The sequence below is a fragment of the Coturnix japonica genome, chromosome 4, assembly GCF_001577835.2.
Source record: "Coturnix japonica isolate 7356 chromosome 4, Coturnix japonica 2.1, whole genome shotgun sequence".
Classification (NCBI taxonomy): Eukaryota; Metazoa; Chordata; class Aves; order Galliformes; family Phasianidae; genus Coturnix; species Coturnix japonica.
Window position 1 is genome coordinate 4,027,216 of NC_029519.1, and position 22,695 is coordinate 4,049,910.

The window sequence follows — 22,695 nt, forward strand, 5'->3', positions numbered from 1 at the left end:
AACTCTGTGCTAGTATGCTACGGCAGACAGGCAGATAACACTGCTTTTTCCAGTATGCAGTGGAGGTGAAGTGTTCTGTGACTGCTTACTAATTAAGAATGTGACAAAAGCTGCTCCTGCCAGATGCATTTGACTTTTCCATGAAACTTTTCTCCACTTTCAGTTTCCATGAGTGGCGACATCATTGAGTGAGCTTTGCATCCCACGGAGAAAGACTGTAAATGCAAACTGTCTGTCTTCACAGGTGCAGCAGAACTAAAATGAAAGACTTGCTATTGCTTATCAGATGGATGTCCAAGTACTGATCTTAGACAAATAGCATTTTCTGTAATATGAAAGTGCCCTGCTGCACTAATTATCTAATCGTTATGCCACTGGTGTGGAGGGGTAGATGGACAAATGTTACCAATTCTTTCTCAGATTATGCTGTTTTACACTTGATGTAGCTTTTTTCGATCACTGGTGTAAAGGTCTGTGTCTTTGAAAGAGTTGTAATGAAACACCTTACTGGTTACTAATACAGAAATTTTGCTGGGAGACAAATGCATGCCATGTAGCTTTTTATTTTCTTTTTTTGTTGTTATTTTGCTTTGTTTAAATTTTAGATGGACTTGTTGATTCATCCAGGCCCATCAATTCATTTGCTTCTCAACCGTGGCATAGTTGTCATAAACTCATTTATGTACGGCCTAACCCTAAAACTGGGGTTCCTATAGGTCATTGGCCTGTTCCTGAATCTTTTTGGCCAGATCAGAATTCACCAACACTGGTAAGTCAAGAACTGAAAACAAGGATTCTGCACCTAATTAAATGGATTGAAAATGAATACAATTTTTTTTACGTTCTGTTTTACTAGTGTGATCTGACTTCACTTTAAGAGGGTGGTTAAAACCATTTTTAACACAAACGGATATTGTGGAGTTTATCTGTGCTGTTACTTTGTCTGAAGGGCTTACTTCTATGTGGTTGGATACTTTGGTAAAGCTTTGAAAAGATTATAGAACTGATGTACAAATTAACTCATACGCCACAGCTTTTAGCTGGAAGCTTTATAGAATGCAGTTTGGGTGAAACAAGGAGTATTGGTTGGTGTGATGAGGATAGATCAACCTTATGTACTTCATGTATGGCCTCTTCTTTCCCTACCAGAAAGGATTAAAACTGAAATGGAAAAGCTACCCATTCAAAAAAATAAGATAAAAAAACAGCATTAACTTTACCCTTTCTCACTAGAACGATCATGCACTTGGCATGCCTTACAAGCCTCTCTTTTGTTAGGCATGGTCTGTTCCTACACTTTACAAGTGGTCTCAGTACTGTTTCCACCCCCCCAACCCCCCACATCTGTGACTCAAGAGGAAAAAAGAAATCAAACTCAGCAGGGAATATCTTGAGAATATTGTTTGCAAAGTGAGCAGTTTATAATCTGTAATTCCGTGAGAACAGCAAGCTGGAAAGCAGAATTGGAAGTTTTCTTTAAACGTGGCTGTGATAGGGGTTGAACAGCACAGAGACATTTAAATATCAAGGCAAATAGTTGAACGTTAACCATATTTTTCTCTTGTTAGGGAACAGTGTCTGTGTGTTTAAGCTAGAGAAATGCTTAATATTCTGTTGTAGGAGCATGTCTCCTTTTTAAAGGAAACTGGAGATGGAGTGTTCAAGCTTAAAGGATAGTGAAATGTATATTATGAATCTTTTCTTTCCCTAAGAGTTAATTTTCTTTGATCTGTAAATACCAGATAACAGATATGTTGTATTTCTCCCCTTCCTTTTAGCCTCCACGCACAGCTCACCCTGTTGTGAGGTTCTCCTGTGTTGATTGTGAACCGATGGTAATAGACAAGCTTCCTTTTGACAAGTATGAGCTTGAACCTTCGCCCTTAACGCAATACATCTTGGAACGAAAGTCTCCCCATACCTGCTGGCAGGTATTTGCCCTTTATTTAATCCTAGAAACATAATGAGTATCCTAAAGTCACTGTGCCTTAGTTTTTGTAGGCCTGGAGGTTTTGGGGTCTGGTTTCAGACTGAATTGATCAGAAGAAGTGTGTCAAGGTTTCCGTTACCTTCTTTCTAATGAATTATGAAAAGCTAGAATGAGTGTTCCCTCTACAGGTTCTGTAATCTCATTTAATTCTGTTTCTAGGTCCCTTTCAGTTTGCTGAGAAATGACTCCCGCAAGCTCCATTCTTGGCTATATTGAAATTCTCTGTAGGCTTCCATTTGCTTTTGGGAAAACCTAGTGCTAGTTTCTGTTGTAGTTTCAGATGTTGGTTCAGTAATGGTTTCTATTAAGCTGTGGAAACTGCTGGTGCGAGTCAAATGGAAGCTGTTGATCTTGACTAGATGGCCTTGAAAAGGCCAAAGTTCTGTTGTTGAAATGGTCTGTGATTTGGATAAGAGATTTGTTCCTGCATTCTCTACATAGTAGGGCTTGTAATTCTCATCTAAATTGTGTTCTTGTAAGGGCTGCCTTAAGAGGTCCAAGAGGAGCTTAATGAGTGTATTATCTTAGCTGGAAGGGTGGGTCTGGAAGTATCTTTGTTCTGGTTTTGATTCCCTAAAACATATTACAGCTTCACTTAAAGTACAGCACTTTGGAAGTTGTTTTTAATGGAAGAAATGGAAGTTAATTTTAACAAACTTCTTTCAGATGTGGGGTTAAGGTACTCACAGGTATTTTATTTCCCAAAGTCATCCGCACAATGTTTTTACTAAAACCTTTCTGCTGTTTTTCAAAACCTGCTTTTTCTTCTGCCTGCTCCACAGGCCCCCATCTGTACTTGGGAAATAGGCTTATTGCCTGAGAAACTGTAGAAGGAACCCCATCCTTTAGGCCACTTCCAACCCCTGTAAAGTCAACGTTAAGAAAATGGAAATACAACATAATTGAGAGTTGAATATTGAATATTTATGTTTGCGTAGACTTGCTGCATCAGTATAAAAAGGTTTAGGTTTCTTTTTATCAGTGCTGTAAATTTTAGTCGTGCTTTTTAATGAGTCAGAGTCATTTCACGAGGGTTGTTTTTTTTTAATGTATCTTTAATAATGGTCCCTTAACCTATTTTAAATAACACCCCCTCTTTCAATTTTACACCCTGAAGAGCATTTCTGTGCTGGCTGGTGTGCACTGAATATTGCATGGCTGTGCTTTGTAGCTTGTCCTGTTGTATGCCACATTAAACTTGACTGTTCTTGATAATTTGCTGTCTTATTGCAGTTGGATTCAGGCTTCGTTAAATGCTGTATGGTTACTATTCTTCCTGGTCCTATAATACAGTGATATCTTTTCTTTTTCCTCAGGTATTTGTGAGCGGCAGTGGGAAGTACAGTGAGCTTGGCCATCCGTTTGGGTATTTAAAAGCAAGCACTACTTTAACCTGTGTAAACCTCTTTGTGATGCCTTACAACTATCCTGTTTTGCTTCCATTGTTAGGTAGGTACTACGCTTACATTGGACTGCCGATGCAGCTACTTGAGAATAAAAGAAATAATAATTAAAAAGTGGTTAGTGTTCTGCCGTAGCTTGAGCTGTTATAAAGTAACAGACATTGGAGAGTAGAGAATGTTGCAAACTCTTTTAATATTCAATTTGGGAGGAGAGGATTTTCATACCCCCTCTCCCTTTTTTTCTCTCCAGCAGAGGAGGAGAGCTACCTGCTTCCAGTGCATGTTTGATGCTGTTCACCTCCTAGACACGTAGCCTCTTCCTTAACCTGGAGTAAGCTTCAACCTCCATTCTTTTCCCTCATTTAGGGTATGGTGTATCCAGGTTTTTCAGTTGCTCTAGTAGCAGCTCTTTTTTTTTTTTTTTTTTTTCTTCTTTTTTTTTTTTTTTTCTGGAAGATCAGATGCAGTTATGGGTGTTGGGAAGAGGGAATTCCCTGATGCTGTTTAGAGCTGTAAGAAAGAATAGAGCAGTGAAACAGCCTACAGTTCTTCCCTGCCCAAAGAACCAATATTTTTCACTCTCACAATGAACTTTCTTTCTACAAGAGAGGTGGTATGGAAAGGTGCTGTGTGAGTGACTGCCATACCATTGTGATGCTGGGGTTTTGGCTTAAAGATAATGGCAGAAAGTTCGTTACTAAGAATTTTAGTTACAAATAGAAGATATTTCAATTCTGTTTTTGTGGGTATATTTAGAAAATAACAGCAGAAAGCTAAGAGAGTTAACACAGGTTTGATTCTTACTATCTTGCACAAGATATTGTTGCATTCAATTCTGGAAAACAACTTGGCAGTGCTTTTTCCTCATTGATCTTAATGAAAATGAAGAGAAATCTGTTCTTGTTGGTAAGGTGAATTTGTCTTATGTAAAGATCCTTGTAGTCTAGCAGCTGTCCCAGTGTGTGGAAGCAGGACGCGTCAAGACTAATTTAGTGTTCTCTGTACGCTGGTGGCTGCTGAGTTACTGCTGCTGGTCTGCTCACTGAAAAGTCATCAGTGATACCAATAGAATTTCCCTGCTTGTTAAGTGTTACCTTCAGATCTTGTTTATCCTTGGTCTTTAAGGCATGGTGGAATTTGTGTTTATAGTGGTCCATGATGGTAGGATCTGAATAGTATCACATTCTGTAGGTTTGGTTACTTATGTCTGTCTCTGTAAGAGTGGCTTTTTAGTATGTTCAGCCTGAAGGACACTTCAGAATACAGAGCATTTCACAGAAAGATGCTGAGGTATTTCAGTGCTGAGTGCGTTTGGCTGGCAGGTCACAGAAATTTGCTGTTGAAGGATTGTTTTTGATTGCCAAATTCATAAAGCGGAAGTGAGGGAATATACAGGGATCTAAACAGAGGTGAGGTGCTGCATTGCCCAAGGTGGGTGTTTAGTGACTGATCTCACTTGTGTTAGTGGGAGGTCATGTCTGCCCATGGAGGGCTGCAGGAGCATCAGAAAGGTCGGGAAGTCAGCAGGGAGTGGTGCTGTACTTGTCCAGCCGGAATTTTATGTGGGTGGTGATGTTTTTTAACGTTTTTACTTGGAGTTAATGTGGAGTAAGCTGTCACAACTGGACTGTTGTCTAATGAACTGCTCTGGTAATCAGGTTCCAGCTGAACTACTAGAATTGAATGCTTGTTGACAGTTTTCTCTATCTTTCGCTCTCTGTTTTTGAACTGTTCACTGAGTTTGAAAGTGCATCAGACACCCTTATGTGGCACTGGATATGGAAGATGTGTATTGGTATCTTGTTTGTCTTGATTTGGTGGTTCTCTGTATTGGTCTAGAGTGGATAAAGGACATTTGGAGCACAACTTGTATTAGCTGATATGTCTGTAGTTGTACCTGTTCCCTTGGAACTGTTACAGCTTGTGGGCCTTTCCTAGTGGTTACTAAATGCCATCTTCCCAACAATCAGCTTTTGGCTTTCTCTGAGTTCAGGAGAAGTCAAAAGGATTTTATATTGATTTCTAGACTATATGAAGTAGTATCTAAAAATCAATAGGTTGGGTTAAAACTGCTTCATGAAAATATTATTAAAAATTTACAATAGTATTTCATGTTATTATAATAATCATTATAATATTAGAAAACTTTATCCGAAGGATTTGGATTTAATCTATGAAAGATAGTTAGCTGAGTTGTTGTTTCCTTATTTATATAAATGATTGCGTGCAGCCCCAGTACACAGTGGAAATAGTACATTTCAAGTGCCTGTGTTACCTGCTGACAGTGCATGTCTCAAACTCTTGCAATAGAGGCAGGTAAGGTACTGGTGATCACCTTGAAACTTGTGGCCGTGCTTACCACTGTGACTTTCTTCCTTTTAAGAGGAAGCTTGTGCTGCGGGGAAGGCTCTCATTGCGGATAAGACAAGTCTTTGCTGAAGCTCTGCTTAAGTTGGAAAACTTACTCAGATAGCAAAGATCGTTATGTAGTTGAACCAGAGCATATTATGAGCATCTCTACTGTTTGAGAGTGGCTATGCGTGTTGAGCTTCAGGGATTATATACTGGAACAACCTGCACAGAGGAAGACATGGGACAGTAGTAAAGCACTGATAAGGAGTTGAAGGCTAAAGCTGTTACAACCATGTCATAGGCTTTAAAATATTAGAATGTGCTGTAACACTGAACACTTTACGGGATTTCTAATGTTTTTCATTTTCAGTTTTGGGAGAGAGGTATAGTTGACTTCTGCTATAAAGAGCTAATGGGTTTGTAAGACAAGAATGGGTATTGCTTCGTATTTGCCATATGTTGTGGTGCTATCACAGGTTCCTTAGGATAATGGTACTGAGCGTGTGGTATATTGGGATTTTAAGTGGAGTTCTAATTGAGCCTATCAAGCTCCACCCCCTTTCTTCAGGCCTGGAAAGAGAACGGCTAGAACATCTGTAGAGTGATTTTGATATGTGGTACAAAACTCATTTAGATTAGAAAATCCCGGTAATTGAGTATGGTTTGACTATGAGAAGTTGGAAAATTGTATCTTAACATCTGTTCCATTTGTGCAGAACACTATGCAAGTCAAATTTGCTTCTCCAAATATGTCTTCCTGAAAGCTCCATCTGGAGAAAACAATTTCCTTGATGCATCTGTCTTTTTCACACCTTCCTCTGTGCAACTGTGTCACCTGCAGCTCCCTCCAGTTAATTTTTGGACATCCCTTTCTCTAGCTGGGTCTTTACTTCCACTAGGCTCACTTTGCCAGGATGTTACAGCCCTACTAAAGAGAAACTCGATCTCAGTTTTTAATTTACAATTCCACGTGATTAATTGCAGGATATTGTGTGTTCACTTCTGTTTAGAGATCACTGTTATGATCCATAGCATGTGCAGCAACTGGCTACGTGCCTTAGGTCAGTGATCTTTAAATGCAGTATGCACATCTCTAGTGCAAGCAAGGTATTTGTAACACGGTCCAAAGGAAATAATCCATCTCATTGCCCCTCTCTTAAGGGGCAGCAGTTTTTGTAGCTAATTAGGCTCTCTCGTCTACATTCGTGGCAGTTTGCTGATCTAGCATGAGCTGGCAGTAGTGCTGAAGGTACTCCGCTCCCCCTTCTCTTACAGGGGTTTGGTTTAATCAGAAACAGGGAGTCCCTGATGATGCAAGAGAGAGACAAGGGAGGTGAAACTCAACAGGTGAATGAATCTGTTGCACCTTCCGTGTTACCGGTAGCTGTGCACAATATTTTAAGTCTGGCATACCTTGTAAGTTTGTCTGTATTGAGAAATTGTTCTGGACTGTCTACCAGAGCTAGGACTGGAGGTTCCAAAATCCTTCATACCTAAGGTTAAGAACAGTTTCTGTGGGGAAGGCCCATTGGGAGATGGGAGGAGGGAGAAGAAAAGCTGGGTGGGGGAGAACTTGGCAGTTGAATTGGTGATAATGCCACTGGTCTGGGATTATGTAAACAAAACCTTCTTTTGTTGTTTTCCTTCTTGCAGATGACTTGTTTAAGGTTCACAAACTTAAGCCAAATCTGAAGTGGAGACAGGCTTTTGACAACTACTTAAAAACAATGCCTCCTTACTACATACTGGTATGTTCCTTTTCTCGTTTTGTGCTCCTGGGTATAATAATGGCTTATGTGACCAGAATCCTGTGTACCATACCTCTTCCTAGTAAATTTTGTTGACATAATTACAGTGAAATGTTAGGTATTAAAGCATTTTGTTTTGCAGAGGTATGTAGATCAGGTCTAATGTTTTTAAAAGAAAGAAATTTCTTGTAATACTGAGTATCAGTAACAATATCAATATAACTGAATGTGTTTTCAGATCACTAAATGAGCTTTGATCTGATATACTTTAGATTGTAACCAAATTTGGCATTATTTTTATAACTTGGTAAGGAAGTGCAGATTTGTTTGTTCATTAATGTAACTGCTAGACCTTCAAAAGCTGATGCTAAGAGAACCGGCTGGGCCAGATAAAGGGTGGTGGGAGGAACCATGTCACCTTTTATACGTAGCTTGGACAATGCACCCCAATATGGACTTGCATCATCCCGGCTATTCTGGTACTGAGCCTCTGTGGAAATTACACCATGCCGTGTGGTGTCCTGGTAATGTGGCACAATGTCCATTGCAAGCTAGTTAGATTACCAAACTCATGTCACCTGTTATCTGAATAGACTTGAATTTTAGTTGCCAAAAGTGGAAAAGCTAGAGCACTAATCCATGTGCCTTAGCTTCCTGTAATTGATCTTATACAATTTTTTTTTAAAGACTTACTCTCTTACTATTGTGTATTTTGTTTTCCTTATAGCCATTAAAGAAAGCCCTAAGGATGATGGGAGCTCCAAATCTGATATCAGATAATTTAGATTGTGGACTTAGTTACAGTGTTATCTCTTACCTTAAAAAACTCAGCCAACAGGTAGTATTGATAAAACCTTTGCAATTAGAAGTGCGTTGATTATTTAGTTTGTGGTAATCTTGTTATAACACAGTTAATCCCTGTGGGAGTTCATATGGGTGTTCAGCATACATTGTGTCTAGGATTGGGTGAGGGTTTCCACCACAGATATAGATGAATTCAAGAGTGGCTTTGTAGCCAGAGACTGTGCCTTCTGTAAGTGGTGGAGGGGAGTGAGGAGAACTCCTCAGCTGCATTTTAAGTGCCTGCTAGACCTTTGCATTCCAAAGATTATCACTAATTGGATTTATGACTGCTCTTGCATTATTCATCAGAGCTGAAGTCAGAAGCTTGCTCTCAGTTTCGCATTTGTTCCATGGATGCCTTAGCAATGTGTACATTCCAAACAGTGTACATTCCTGTCCATGGGGAGTAAGATCGTAATTTGGATTTTATATCTGAGCTTCCTGTTTTCTTCAGGTCAAATCCATTATGTGTGCTGTGTCACCTGATGGAAAACAGTCGTATGGATATTTCTCTTTTTGTCAGTAACGCCCTTTTGGGTGTAACTGCCTGAAAGCCGTGCCTCCTTAGCATGAATGGTTCTTGCAACAGTAGTTTAATATCTAGAAGTCAGTTGCAAAGCAGTGCAGCCCTTAGAAGTTACAAAGATCCTCCACCTTAAAGAATGCACAAAATATGTTCCAAAAGCCTCTGAATGACCGAGCATCTATTAGGCATAAAACTTCCTGTGGTGTTTTGGTAATGTAATGACACACAAATTCTATTATTTGTCTGCAATATGGAGTTGGAATGGTTTGAAATGGCTACTGTGGTTTTCACAGACATTGTCAGGACATTAAACAGTTTAAATGTGTCGCATGCAGTATATGCTCCTATATAGGGCCAAGCAATTCCAGAACTCTGGTGTGTTTTGTCTGTCCTTAAATTCAGAGTTTCCCATAAACAGTGAAACAATTCCTGTAGAGGATGAGATCTGGGGGAAGTGGGTTGCAGTCACCATGCTTAATACAGTACAACCATCTCTAGCTATAACGAGAAAACTGTGTTAATCGGAGAAGTAACATGTTTTTAGAAACTTAACATGAAGCAAATACCTGTAGGTTCAACTGCTGTTCTCCCTTATCTTGATGCAAGCCTAGTACAAACCTTAGTTATTGGGTTGTATTGAAATGAAATCTGAAATACTGTTTTAAGCAGAACTTGACGTTAACCTGAGGCATCCCACCTCCAGATAGTTTATGGTTTTTCCCTTTTAAAAGTGATTTTTCAGGAGCACAGAAAGAAAGAAACAGACTTGCAGCAAAATCAGGGACATTCACAGACCCACCTACTGGCATACAAATTTAGATAAGCTGGCTAAATATTTTTTTCTCTGTGCTAGCACAGTAGGAGTTTATTCTAAACTAGATCTAATATATGTACTCCAGTATATCCCTGGGTGTGTAGGTAGTTCTCCCATTTGTCGAGTGGTTGGGAACCAAATTGTAGTTTTATTCTGTTAATGTTTTATACTGAAAGTCTGCAATGCTTGCTCATTCTTTAACTCGTGATGTGATTCCATTTTAGACAAAAATAGAGTCGGAACGGATAATAGGTTCAGTGGGTAAGAAAGTTCCACAAGAAATTGGAATAAAAGTGAAAAATCATTCCAGTGGCCTCTCCTTGGTACACAGTAGGGACTTTAAGCAACTGCTTCAAGGTATCACTGGGGAATCTCCATTGAGACTGGCGGAAATGAATGTTAAAGAATTTGCTGGCTTCCACATAGGACTCTTAAACAAGGTAAACAGCACAGTGGTCTGAATGATTAAGCAGTTGCATTGTTTTCAATGAGTAATTTTTATGGACTTAAAATAGGAGGAATAGAAGAAGTGCTTTTGCTGAATTCTGACAAATGCATCATAGATGTAAGGAGTGACCAGAGGAAATGCAATTTTTTGTGTGTACTTTTGGGACATAGTTTGGAAATCCCAGTGTTAGGCAAAGATTGCTGTGTTGTAAGTGACAATCTCTGCAGAAGGCAGCTAGTGTTGTCAGTCCAGAAATTATTGCTATTAGTTTTACTAAAACTGAAAGCACTGTTGAAAAAATATGAGTCCGTTGCATCCAGTTATGAAGATCTGAAGTTTAGAAGAATTTCTTTTTTAGTAGTTAATGTTACTACAATTAATGGAGGAATTGCTCTCGCATGTGAGTACTGGTGGGTTAACTGAAGGTTGTTTTATTGTAAAACTAGGATTTGAAGCCACAGGCATTCAGGAATGCATACGATATTCCTCGTCGCAGTCTTCTAGATCAGCTAACCAGGATGAGAACCAATCTTCTGAAAACACACAGGCACATCGTGGGGCAGGATGAAGGTATGCTGCCACTGTTACTCATTAACAGTTTGGAAGAGAGCACAACTGTTTAATTGACTGAAGTAGAGTTTTCTGTCCTGCATGTAGGGAGGAAGTGGACCTTGCATCTGTTATTGAGTCAATCATTATCTTTTTCTAGACTCTGAAGGGGAAAGAATGAAACATTTGCCTTCTGGCAGGAAGTGCATTGTGCTTGCTTTGAGTTTTAAAAAGAAATGTTGTGGAAGAGATTTCCCATGCAATAAATAGCAGTAGACCTGTTTTTATAGTGATGGTGGTATGAGCAGAGAAGGACAGGTGTCACTTTACCCTTGTTAATTAAGTGCTGGTGGTCTGAATTTGCAGTTGTTGGAATAGAGATTGAACTTGTTTATTTTTCATTCTTTTGCCGGTTAAACTTAAATCTTACAAACCTTATTTCTGAAGCTGTAGTCTTCTACTTTTCTACTTCTTAAGTATTGATGCTTGCAGTTGAAGTGTATGAGGCTTTTATTGCCTTAGTTTTAAGGTAGACTACATTAAGATATCTTGTTCTACTGCAGACTGCCTTCACAGCGTTCCTGTTGCTCAAATGGGAAATTACCAGGAATACTTGAAAATGATGCCTTCTCCCCTCCGAGAGCTTGATCCTGATCAACCTCGAAGGCTCCATACATTTGGCAATCCATTCAAACAGGATAAGAAGGTAGGGTGAATCTTGTTACCTGCTGTACTGTTATTTGACAGCCACCTGAATTGTTGCAGAGTGAATTAATTTAGGAATTGATAAAGCATTATGTATGTTTTCTTACTTGTTTTATATACATGGTTTGTATGTATATATATATATATATATTTTGTTTTTTAATTTTTTTTTTTTTTTTTTTTTTTTTCCAGGGAATGATGATAGATGAAGCAGATGAATTTGTTGCTGGGCCTCAGAATAAAATTAAGCGTCCTGGAGAGCCAAATACTCCGGCATCTCTAAAAAGAAGGCGTAGCATGTCACCACTGTTGAGAAGGCCACAGTCACCACCAGTTGTAACAAATCATGTTGGTGGGAAAGGGCCGCCATGTGCTTCTGGATCCCCAGCACATATGAACCTCAAAGGTGTACCGACAAATAAAGGTATATTGAGTATATTTCTAGGCTAATTCATAAGGGTGCATAAGTTTTAATGTTGGTTAGGATAGAATTTCTTTTGTTGTAGTGAAACGGGCTAATCTTAGAGTTGATGAAGTCCCAAATGAGCAATAATTTGATGAACTGTTATTAAAAAGTTCTGAAGCCTTTCTCCAAGGTGGTTTGGAGTTAGCATGCATTTTATTTTAGCTCTTAGTTCTCATTTGTGTATTCTGCAGTGGGGAATGGATAGGTCAGGAAAGAGAGCAAAACCAAATACAGTTCTGTTTACATACCTATTGCAGCAGAGTCAAGAGAATACTTCTATTTGCTGGAACTAGGGGAGGAAAAACTCCTTTACTGTCAGAGTGACGGAGCACTGGAACAGGCTGCCTGGAAAAGTTGTGGAGTCTCCTTCTCTGGAGGTATTCAAGACCCATCTGGTCACTGACCTGTGCGACCTCCTGTAGCTGAGCTAGCAGTGGGGGCTGGACTCTGTGATCTCCAGAGGTCCCTTCCATCCCCTGCAGTTCTGTGATTCTGTGAATTTTAGTTTACTTAGAAGTCATAGCAATGCGGTAGGAATTGAGAAAATGATGGCTTTGTGATGGTTATGTCAGATGGTATCAATCCTAAGGGAAATTTTCACTTGATTACCTTAATTGTTGGATAAAACTTCTGAAGAGTTACTCGGCAATATCTGACGACTTTACAGTGCTTTAAACAAAGAGGGTTGCAGAGTAACTTCCTTTTTTCTTTTGATACTGAATTATGCAGTAATAATATACATCTTTTTTCTTTGTAGACTCCACTAACAATATTGTCCAAGATGGTAATGGAGAGAAGAAAGCAGAAAATTGTCAGTTGCTGGAAAAACAGATAGATGGCATATCTGTACAAATGGCTCCTTCTGTTCCAGCTGCTATGGGAGATGATGAAATGTTACCCAATGACTTGGACTCTCTACCTGATGAGTTCAGTTGTTTAAGTGAAGATGGCTTGGATCACAAACCGGGTACCAATGCACTTGTTCAAGGGCCTCTAAATTATGGTGTGGCTGCAGACGACCAAAAACAAGTGATGGAGTCAACATCAGAATCTGTGCCAAATTCCTTTAAAATAACACCTATGATGTTGGAGGGAAACAATGCTGATATCAAAATTAAAGTGATGAAAGAGGTTCGCAAACCTGGAAGAAGTAAGTTCTGTATTAGTATACTAAAAGTGGGCTAGGGATAGAGAAGACTTCTTTTATGTCAGAAGCTATTTTGGAAATACGTAGAACTTCAGATTTCAAGTTATTTCTGATAACTTGTATATGGGCAGAAGAGTAACAGGAAAGGAGGAAGGTCCTTAAATGGGAGGGCAGGTGAGTTGGCAGCAGTGCCTGTGAAGATGAGTGCCATGTGACCTTGCTTTCCCTTTAGGTTAGATTAACTGTTGTAAGAAGTATCTTATGAGGCAACTTTCACAGGTTTTATTTTTGTAAGTGTTGCCAATGATATGAGACTTGATATTTCAGTAGTGGAAGGCTAGCAGGCAGAAACGGCTGTCTTAGACTTAACCCTCTATTGCAGCGCTCCTTGTATATACATACCCTGTGTACTTTGTTCTGTGTTTGTCAGAACTTGTGATTGAGGGCAAAGGTGTATGTAGTTATGAGGGTTGGTACGTCTTGAAATGTAATTGATAGAAAGGGAATATTACAGTTAGAAAGGGAATATTACAGTTAATGGCGCAGTAATATTTTATTAGTTTGAGAGCGTAATTAATGATGGAGTGCTGTAGTAAACATTCGTAAGAGCTAAAGACTAAAATTCATTTGTTCTCTATTTTCTTGTGAGGTTTAATAATTCCCCAGAATCTAAATTGTTAGAAAAGGTAACTTGGCACCTTGGCTTTTGTTATGTATACAGTAACTCTAGCTAATATGTGTGCTATAGGACTTGCCATAGGCATAATCTTTGAATTCTTAAACTGTGAACGTCCTCAATGTAGTCTCTATCCAAGTGAGTTATTTCTACAATTTAAAATGCTGAGTATTTTTCTGATGTGTTGTCAAGCGCCAGTACAATTAATACAATGAACTATTCTTAACTCTTCTTCTGAGCTTGTGTTGCTTTCCCAAAGCTTAGCATTTCACTGAGACATATAATCACTGTGGCAGATTAGTACTTGTAGCGCACCTTGCTGCACAGTGCAGGCAGGCATGAAACAGGGGATGCCTCTTTGCTCATATCATCTACTAGTGCTGGCACTGTGTCCATGGTGATGTGTCTTCTCTACTAGTCAGACCTAGCCTGCATTTTTTCGAGGGCTGACATTTCTACCTGTATCTTGTTTAAGAGAACCTAATTCTTCAGTAGCACATTTTGGATACCAGATTGTCAGTATCACTTGAGATTATTGATATCACCTGCTTTCTTGTGCACAAAGTTCATGCTGGATATTGCTTTATCTAGCGTGAATGCTGAGGTTTGAAACTCTGGGCTTTGTTTGTTGTTTCCTTTGACTGTTGAGAGTTATTGAACCTGAATTTGAAGGATATATTTCTAAACTATCTGAATTTTATTATTTTTTTTTAGATTATGAAAAAATCTTCTCTCTTCTTGAGGAGGTACAAGGACCTATGGAAATTCAGAAGTATTTCATTGAATTTGCTATCAAGGAAGCAGCAAGGTTTGTATAGATAAAAATGACTCGGTCATAAATAGTTGCTTTTGATGACATTAATTAAATGAAAACATTTCCAGTACTACTACTTTGTTGTGCTATTTTGACATATATCAATTGATGTAGTTGTTTTAGCTTTCAAACTGCCCGTCAGTTTTCTGGAGTAAATGGCCATAAGCTGAAGTTCAAATGTAGAACAGAAAGATGGTGATTATGGAAGAAAGACCCAGCATTTGTCTTGAGTTGGGAATGGTGGCTGTATTAATTTATTAAATTGCATTTGCCATTCCGATGCCTCAAAAACAGGAATCTCTTCCATGCTGTTAAGAGAGGCTCTGGTGGTGATACTTGTCATAGCTAAATAATATTGAGTTGTAGGACTGTTACTTTTTTTGGGGAAAAAAATAATATTAAATTTCTTTCTTTCTCTTCAGGTTTAAAAAACGTGTCTTAATACAACACTTAGAGAGAATACTAGAGGAACTAGAGTTCAACAGCCTACCCAACAGAGTTAATCATGTCAACAGTAGATAATAGTTTACCAGCCAGACGAATACGGACCAGGAATGAGTTTGCTGTGCCGCAGAAGAGTGGAAGAGAATGCAGCTGTTGCCGTCGCCATCTTGGCAGTCAACTGATTTTACTGTCAGAGTCTGAGAAGAAGCAGTGGAGCTTTAACTTTACGAACCTCTATCGGCAGAAGCTGGGCTATAACCTTAAGGATTTGCAATGAAAGGTGTGGCTTTTTTCCTGTGGAGGGTGCTATTTGCTCAACAGGCTGAAGAAAATAACCATTGCTGCCCCTCCTGCAGGTGATGAGAATTTACTCATTTGAACACTGTCATTAGACATTTTACGTGCTGTAGGCAGCAGGTTGCACTAAATGGGGCACTGTCAAATGCACACACTGTCTGCATCGTGGAGAGATCCCATGTGTTCCCCCCAAAAAAAAACCCTCCCAGAAACACCTGCACTGGTAATATTGCATGTTGCCACCACAGAGACAAGGGTCTTGTTCCTGAGAACTACTAGCCATGCCTTTAAACTTGAGATTCAGTGTAGATTGAGAGTAAAGAAACTGCTATTGTGTTAATGAAAGCTAAAGACAGCCCTGTGACTGTTACCACCTGATGGTCACTAAACAATCTACCTCAGACTCTCTTCTGTTTTGTCTGCAGACATTATGAAAGTGCACCTGAGGCTTCCCAGGTCCCCGACTTCAGTTCTCTTTCATCCTGTGAGGAGGACGGAGATTCTTCAGGTGGCCTTGGCACACGCTGTGCTTTGGAAGCACTAAAAGGAAACGCTTTTAAAAACGTGTATTTTAATGTTCATACAAAAGAGATTATTTTGAACAGTATTGTTACCAGATCACTAATTTGATATTTTAACTGTATAAATTTTTTTGGAACATAATGTATATATAAAATAAACCATTTTATTAATTTTTAAGAAGTGCTGATCTGAGGAGTCTGTAGCGGGCAGCATTGAGTTCCGCCAGTTGTCTGTCACCAACAGACTGCTGATATGTTTGTAATTCAGCTCTGCACGCCCTCAAACTCAGCTCATGGTGATAGCTGCAGAACGTGTTGGTTTTTATCTTCCTATGGCACGTGGCCTGGGGTGCCTGCCCCCATCAGTCAGTTCAGCTTCTGCAGGGTGCACCTTTCTGCTCATTATTAAAGGCACTGTGTTCCGTCTTACCAAATCCTTGGTTACCTGACTTGGTATCCTCTCCTCTGTTCCTCTTGTCAAAAGGTAATCTTACATTCACAGAACATGCAAAGAAGACTGAAGCAGCTGCATGTAATTTGATTCTTCCTTTTAACAGCACCAGTAAGATTCCAGTTGTAGGTGGCTCTTCAGATAACTCTGTATTTTCAGCTATTCACCTACAAAAACGTCCCCTGATCCTTTTAACAGCTTTGTTTTAAAAGACAGGATGAAGTTGTGCTCGTGAACAAGCTCCTTATGAAGTGCTGTGAATATCCGAAGGGTTCTACTTGATCTGTCAGCACAAGAGGCAGGGAAACAGATAAAAGTTGGTGACCTGAACTTGTGTTCCTACTGGTGTTTTCAGTACTAGCCAGCCTGCGAGGTGTATTTTCCTTCTCTGAAGCAGCCGTGTCCCTCAGGAAGAGGTAGTTTGAACGTTGGAATTATACCAGTGAGATTCAAAAAGGAAATAAATTCCAGCAGCCGCAACTCTGTTACAGTGTCATGTGGATGAAGTGATAGAGGGAAAGAAGTTACTGTAAACTCTTAGCTGTTATTTATCTGTACAGTTGGAGATATTGTTAAAAGATACAGTAATGCCTCAGAGATGAGTGATGCAAATTGGGATTCATCTCTTCAGAATCACTGTGTGAAAGTTGTATGTCACTGCAATGGGCCTCCCATGCCTAATGTTGGACTCTTGAGATGGAATTTATTTACAGTAGGTCCCACGTACTGCATGTATGTGGTTTTGAAGTGCACAGTTGTGTGATTATGCTGTTTTGGTGGTAAGAGGAGATGGCCTTCTTCTAGTTAATTCTTACTTAATTTTCTTTCCTGGTCCTGGAGCAGAGGCAGGGTTTTTTAGCTGGTGACTTTGTTTGTGTAGTATCTGAACGTACTCTTTTGATCTGTGATACTGTTGGCTGCCAAATCAGTTACAGGGAGATGGTGACCTTGTTTGGAAACGTGTACATCAGAAAATGCACAGGAACTACAGAATAATCTATACCACGTCACAGTGAGAAGCTTTCCTTACCTCACCGTTCTTTTATCTGAATAAAATGAATTTGGGTGAGAACGTCAGAGAAGAAGCTTTACACTGAACTGAACATGAATCTTCATAAGACAGAAGGAAGACATGCCATCTTCATGGATTGTGTCAATGAAAAGATGAAGAAAACTCTGAATGCACACATCCCAAATGGAGCACAAAGTGAAAGTTGTTTGCTTAGGAAGCCAGTGGATGTTGTTATTGTGTTAAAGACGATCTTAACAGAATCCTTTGTAAAACAAACAACCTTGTTTGACGTGGGTGGCAAATGCATTGAAAAAATGGCTTTCAAATAGCACAATTCCCTTTGATGTTCAACTGGGACAGCCAGGAAGGGTTGTGCTGGTGTCAGACCTTCCTTCTGGTGCGTGGAGACCATGACCCCTGCAGCTGTGTTACCGAGTGTCTGGTTGGCTTCTGAGCAGCAGGAGTGTCCCATAGGATCAGGAAACAGGCACAGGCTGGGAAGTGGGAATGTGTCTGTAGATGGGATTTGGAAAGCTGTATGTGCTTTGTGTTTGTTGAGCCCTTGTACGAGATGGAAATAATGCAGTGCATCTAAGGTGAAATGTTAGGGAAAGAAAAAACAACGCAGCTACAGTTTGCTGTGTTTTCTATGAGGAGCGTTGTTCAATAGGCTGAATTAACAGTGCATCATCCTGCTGAAGGTGGAAGAGCTGTGTGGTGCTCTGGTGTCCCGATATCTCTATGTGTTCTGCTTTTCCCATTTCAGGACCCTAGTTGGGCGTCCTCAGTGCTTGTTGTCTTTATTCTTCTCTTATAAACACGATGTTTTCCTCTTTCCTAAGGTGAGCCTGCAGCCTGGCTGCTCCCAGGGCCCACACGCTGATGGCAGGTTACTCTGAGGTGCTTCTGTTCCTAGATTGTGTGCTGTACATTTATGATGTGCAGGGACGTATTCTTCCCCAGGCCTAGCCTATGTCAGAAGGTGACTGTCATCACCCCAAATAACAGCCGGAGAGGCTGTTGCTCAGCTATACTTGGTTTTGCAATGGTTAAGAGGTTTCATATCTCCCTTTACAGGAAAAAGTAATTTACTTTTTCTCCTGCTAGTTTTCTCTGGGTCCTGCCTGTCAGCTGGCTGCCTGAAATGGCAGTCATGCAGTGTATTGAATTTTTGCTTCTTTAGTATCTGCTCAGAAGCTTCTGATGGAAAAAATAAGAGTGGAAATGGATTGCCTAATGGAAACACACCATGAGAGTTCGTAAAGCTGTACTGGAGTGTTTCATAACAGCCAGCATGGCGATATCACACCTTTAGCAAACGGGCTCTGGAGCACTTGTCCTGAAGAATATGCAACCTAGTTAAGCTGGAAATGAGGCCATAGACACCTCAAATCTGGCAATAACAGCATTTGGCAGAGATCTGAAGGAAGGATGTTAGTCAGTGGGTTTAAATGGAGCTACTACTTTCAGGTCTGCGAAAACAAGCTCTGAAGTCTCAAGTGGAAAAGGAAGAAACAGGACGAGAATGCTTTGGGATTAAAACTTGTGGCCCGCAAGAGTTGTTAAGTTGTGCTTTTAAACCTGAATCCTGCCATCAGCTTTTTGACTGCCTTGCCTAACGGTGGCATTGCAGGTGGGGAAAACTGAACCAGAACCACCGAATGTGTCTGATTTACTGGGCCATTCCAGTCCAGCTGCAAATGATCACGTTTACTTCATCCCTGGAAGTGCCTTGCTGGCTTGGCTTTGTGTTGATGCTTTTCTTCTCTCGTGTGTCGATGATGCTGGCAGCTGTCTCTTGGTGGTAGCTAATGCAGCATGGAGTTCTGCAAGAACCCTGGTGTTGTCCATCAGTGAGTGCAAGTACAGGGTTTGATAGAGCTGGTGGGAAAGGCAGCAGCCTCTTGGGTGTTGTAAAAGCCAGTTTTGTTTCTTTTCTGCTTCATGCCTTATTTAAGAAGCATAGGATACTCTTCTTAGTGCTGGGAGTGCAGATGTGGTGACTTTAGCAGCTGGTTGTTGAGATTTCAGGAGAATAGTGTGCTGTGGAAGAGACTGAAGTGTTGGTACAACCTTGTGGTCAGCTCAGTGGAGGCTGTTTTCAGGTGTGGTGAAGCAACATCGCAGCGTCTGCCTGCCCTGGGTTGGCAGCCGTGTGTGGGTTTTCCTGGAACAGGGACTGCTGATACGGTGTAAAGAAAAGGAGCCTTTAACATGAGTTGGGAGCTGCTAAAGAAGCTGCCGTCCGTGTTTTTGAACTTGTACCAAAGAGTGCGCACAGTTTCTGGTGAAGCTGAGGGGAACAGCTTGGTCTGGGAAACACGCTGGAATGGAAACCCCCAGTCGGATTTTTGCTGCAGATTTATTTGTTTTTCGAGAGCCGGGGGAAGTTTTATCTCCACATCTGCAAGGGGAGCTTTGCAGCTATTTTTGATTCCGGGATCAGCTCCAGCAGCAATGGAAGCAGCTGAATCCTTGGCATTTTTGCTGTCATTTCAGTCACTGCCACTCCTCATGCAAGCAGTTTTATATAGAATGTATCACAGAGCCATTCCATCCTTCAGGAGGGATGTGGTTGGAAGGCTTTCCCTCTTGTCACTGTGCTCCGGCCTGCAGGGAGGGAGCATGCCCTGCAGCCATCCTGCTGCATGGGCTGATGGATGGACAGTGGCTGGGTGCAGACAGTGAGCACGCTGGGTGTTGGGCAGTGGGCAGCAGCTTTTGCTGGGTTTGTAGGAAGGCAAACGCTGTCTCTTGAGGTGGTGGTAGTGGTGTGGGCAGGTGCTGTGCGCACAGCTTGTTACAGTGGTTGGCGTAGCTGGGCTCTGAGCACGGGATGCTGAAGGCTTTGTCAGTTCTTGCTGTAGTAGTTGTTGGTAATGGGGACCTCAGGGCTCGAGGCTGCTTTTATAAGTCGGACAGGAGTAACAATGAGCCTTCCTGCTCAGGACTGAAAAGTGATACAATTTTTGCTGATTGCAGACTCTTATAATGCAGCTGCTCGACAGTGGCATCCCAGCCATAGAAAAATAACATCACTTCTTGAAGCTATTTTCCAGTCCTTACAGCGTATTACAATCCTTTGTGCACAGCTGGCATGTTCAGCTTCGATGGCATTTAAGTGGCTGATCTGAGAGCAGCTCGGATCCCAGTTTCTTGCAGAACTGAAAACTCAGATTGTTCCAGTTCATCTGCGGTTGGGTATTTTGGAAGAGAGACAGACTATCTCAAGGGCTTCTTGGGCTGCTCAGTAGGGTGTCATGGCACTCCTCCGAGAGCATCTTAAGAGATGGATGGAGGGACTTACCCAAGGTCGTACTGCGTGTCACTAGCAGAGATGATCAAATCCATGCCCTAATTTGGTCTCATACGCTGAATTCTTTCCCTGGTGTTGGAAATCCCACCGTAGGGCAGCATGCAGACTGCAGGACCCATTGCTGTCAATGGGGCTGAGTAGAGAGATGGGGCTGGGACGGTGGGAGGGAGGAGGGCTGCAGAGGTGTGTCCAAAGTCCATAGGCTGGTCTGAGCTGCTCCTGCACCTTGTCTTTCTCAGCTGTTATAAAAATGTGTTTTAATTTCCTCTGGCATCCCTGGATTTGGTGCTTTCTCCTCTGCCAACAAGCAGCGGGCAGAGCATAGAAGCCACGATCCAAAGTAGTCATTAGTGGGAGAGGAGATAGTGGGAGACTGGCGAGCTCTAGAAAAGGCCATTTGAAATACATCACATTCAGCAAGTCCTTCCGCAGGAGGAGTGGTGAAGAGCAGGAATACAAACTCAGTGTACTTGAAATGCTGCGGCAGCACCATTCCCTCGCCTGGGGCTGGGTGCAGGCAGGGCGTGCAGGGGCTCAGTGCTGCCCTGGGCAGGGAGCTTCACCTGCTGCAGGTGAGGTGAGGTGAGGGCAGGGAGCTGGCAGCGTGTTCCCCATGGGGAAGGCGGTCTGTGGTGAGTCACAGCCCGGGCTGAGAAAGGAAGCTGCTGCTGGGTAGGCTGGGCTCTGGCTTTTTCCATAAGTGAGTGCAACGCAGCCCCGAGCAGGCTCTGACTTCACAGGGCAACTGAGAGCTGCCTGGGTTCCAGCTGCAAAATGCTGCGTTCACGCAGGTGTAACCACAGAGCACTTTCCTTCCTAGGGCCTGCATTGCACCTCGGGACTTGGTGTGCTCACCACGTTGAGGCAGGAGCGAGCAAGGACATGGAGGGGACTGCTCTTGTCACAGTAGGAAACCCGTGGGAGTTTGAAAATGCCAGTTAAAGCTCTATTCATCCTTGGACATCTGTGCCCAGAGATGTCTGTCTGTCTGAGATGGGTGCAAACCTGAGCCAGGCCTGTCTCTGGGAGGCTGCGTGCTCGTTCCCATTGCCAGCCGGGGTTGTGGTTTTGGGCTGGTGGGCATCTGTGCCCTCCTGCTCCTCTGGAACCACATCTGCAGTGACTCACCTTGCTTTTTCCAGGGCTTCCGTCCCCACTTGTGTGTCAGCTGATCCCTGCTGAGTGTCCCAGCTGCTGGGAACATTGCAGGTTTGAGCTCTTCAGAGCTGTGCAGCTCCCTCTTGGTGTGAGAATCAAGGGCAGAGAGGAGAAAGCCTTGCAGCCCTCCCCGTACTGCAAGAAGTGAGCACTGTTCATGTTGCGCAGGGTGAAAGGGCATCTCTCCCACCGTCCCTTTCAGAGGTTGTCCTCTGCTGTCAGCTCTGGCCAAACCCAAGCAGCAGCATTGCTGGCTGTGCCTGCACTACATTCAGGTCTGTTAACCAGCCCTGTTGTACCCCAGAGGATATGTAGGTCTGTCGCTGCAGCTTTTCTTTGTGATCCTTCTGGGGCTGTGCTCTTCAGGTGGGGACCGCGGCAGCAACACAAGCAGAAGAGCTTCCAAGTGATGATGGTGGTGGGGCTGTGGCTGAAGTCACAGTGGTTGCACTGAGGTCCCTGGGCACGTGTTGGTATGCAGCAGAGGGCTGCCAGCCACTTGTGTCTGTTCTCTGCACTGGTGCACCCAGCACAAGGCGTAGATCCCTGCCTCACTGCAGCAGAGCCCTCTTGGGGCCCTGGGGCTCTGAGCACGTCAGCTCTGGCCTTGCATGGCTGGCCCTGAACTTCCCTAAAGCACACAGCTGAAAATTCTTGGGGGAGGAGGGGGAAGATTTTTCTGTTTTAGATCTGGAAGGCCTGCAGCTAATCCTTGGGAAACAGGTTCAGCAGCACCAGCAAGGGCAGGAGGGCACTGCCTGGCTGCGTTGATTGCATTGGAGCTCCGTGTGTTCCCATGGACCCACTGGTGTAGGACGAGCCATTGCTTGGGTAATATTTTACCCTTTTTCCCCCCTTCCTTCCTTTAAAAATGGCCTGATCAAGTGTGACACGGCACAGCCTGCACCCCTGCCAAAGTGCTCAGGGGCTCGTGTTCTGTGCTCCTGCTTTCTGTGCTCCTGACAGCCCTCCTGCTCGCTGCCAGGCTCTGGGCTGCCTCACTGCTCCGTGAACT

The 22,695-nt window shown here is 42.2% G+C and overlaps 1 protein-coding gene across 7 annotated transcripts in view; it reads left to right on the plus strand.

The window, feature by feature from the left end:
• LOC107312689 (integrator complex subunit 6-like) overlaps positions 1-15,921 on the plus strand; it is a 29,686-nt gene extending 13,765 nt beyond the window's left edge. Inside the window, exons 7-19 of one of the 7 annotated variants that reach the window (XR_001554551.2) lie at positions 606-769; positions 1,779-1,931; positions 3,307-3,439; positions 7,399-7,493; positions 8,221-8,331; positions 9,901-10,116; positions 10,571-10,694; positions 11,237-11,379; positions 11,571-11,802; positions 12,602-12,994; positions 14,382-14,475; positions 14,904-15,281; positions 15,648-15,921. Coding sequence is in view for 5 of the 7 variants with exons in the window: in XM_015860325.2 (XP_015715811.1) it covers positions 606-769; positions 1,779-1,931; positions 3,307-3,439; positions 7,399-7,493; positions 8,221-8,331; positions 9,901-10,116; positions 10,571-10,694; positions 11,237-11,379; positions 11,571-11,802; positions 12,602-12,994; positions 14,382-14,475; positions 14,904-15,003 (1,958 nt within the window). In the remaining 2 variants the exon portion in view is untranslated. Of the gene's footprint in view, positions 1-605; positions 770-1,778; positions 1,932-3,306; positions 3,440-3,643; positions 3,725-7,398; positions 7,494-8,220; positions 8,332-9,900; positions 10,117-10,570; positions 10,695-11,236; positions 11,380-11,570; positions 11,803-12,601; positions 12,995-14,381; positions 14,476-14,903 lie in introns of those variants that run through there. The other 6 variants (XR_001554552.2, XM_015860325.2, XM_015860326.2 and 3 more) reach the window with 6 other exon arrangements.
• The last annotated feature ends 6,774 nt before the right edge of the window (positions 15,922-22,695 follow it).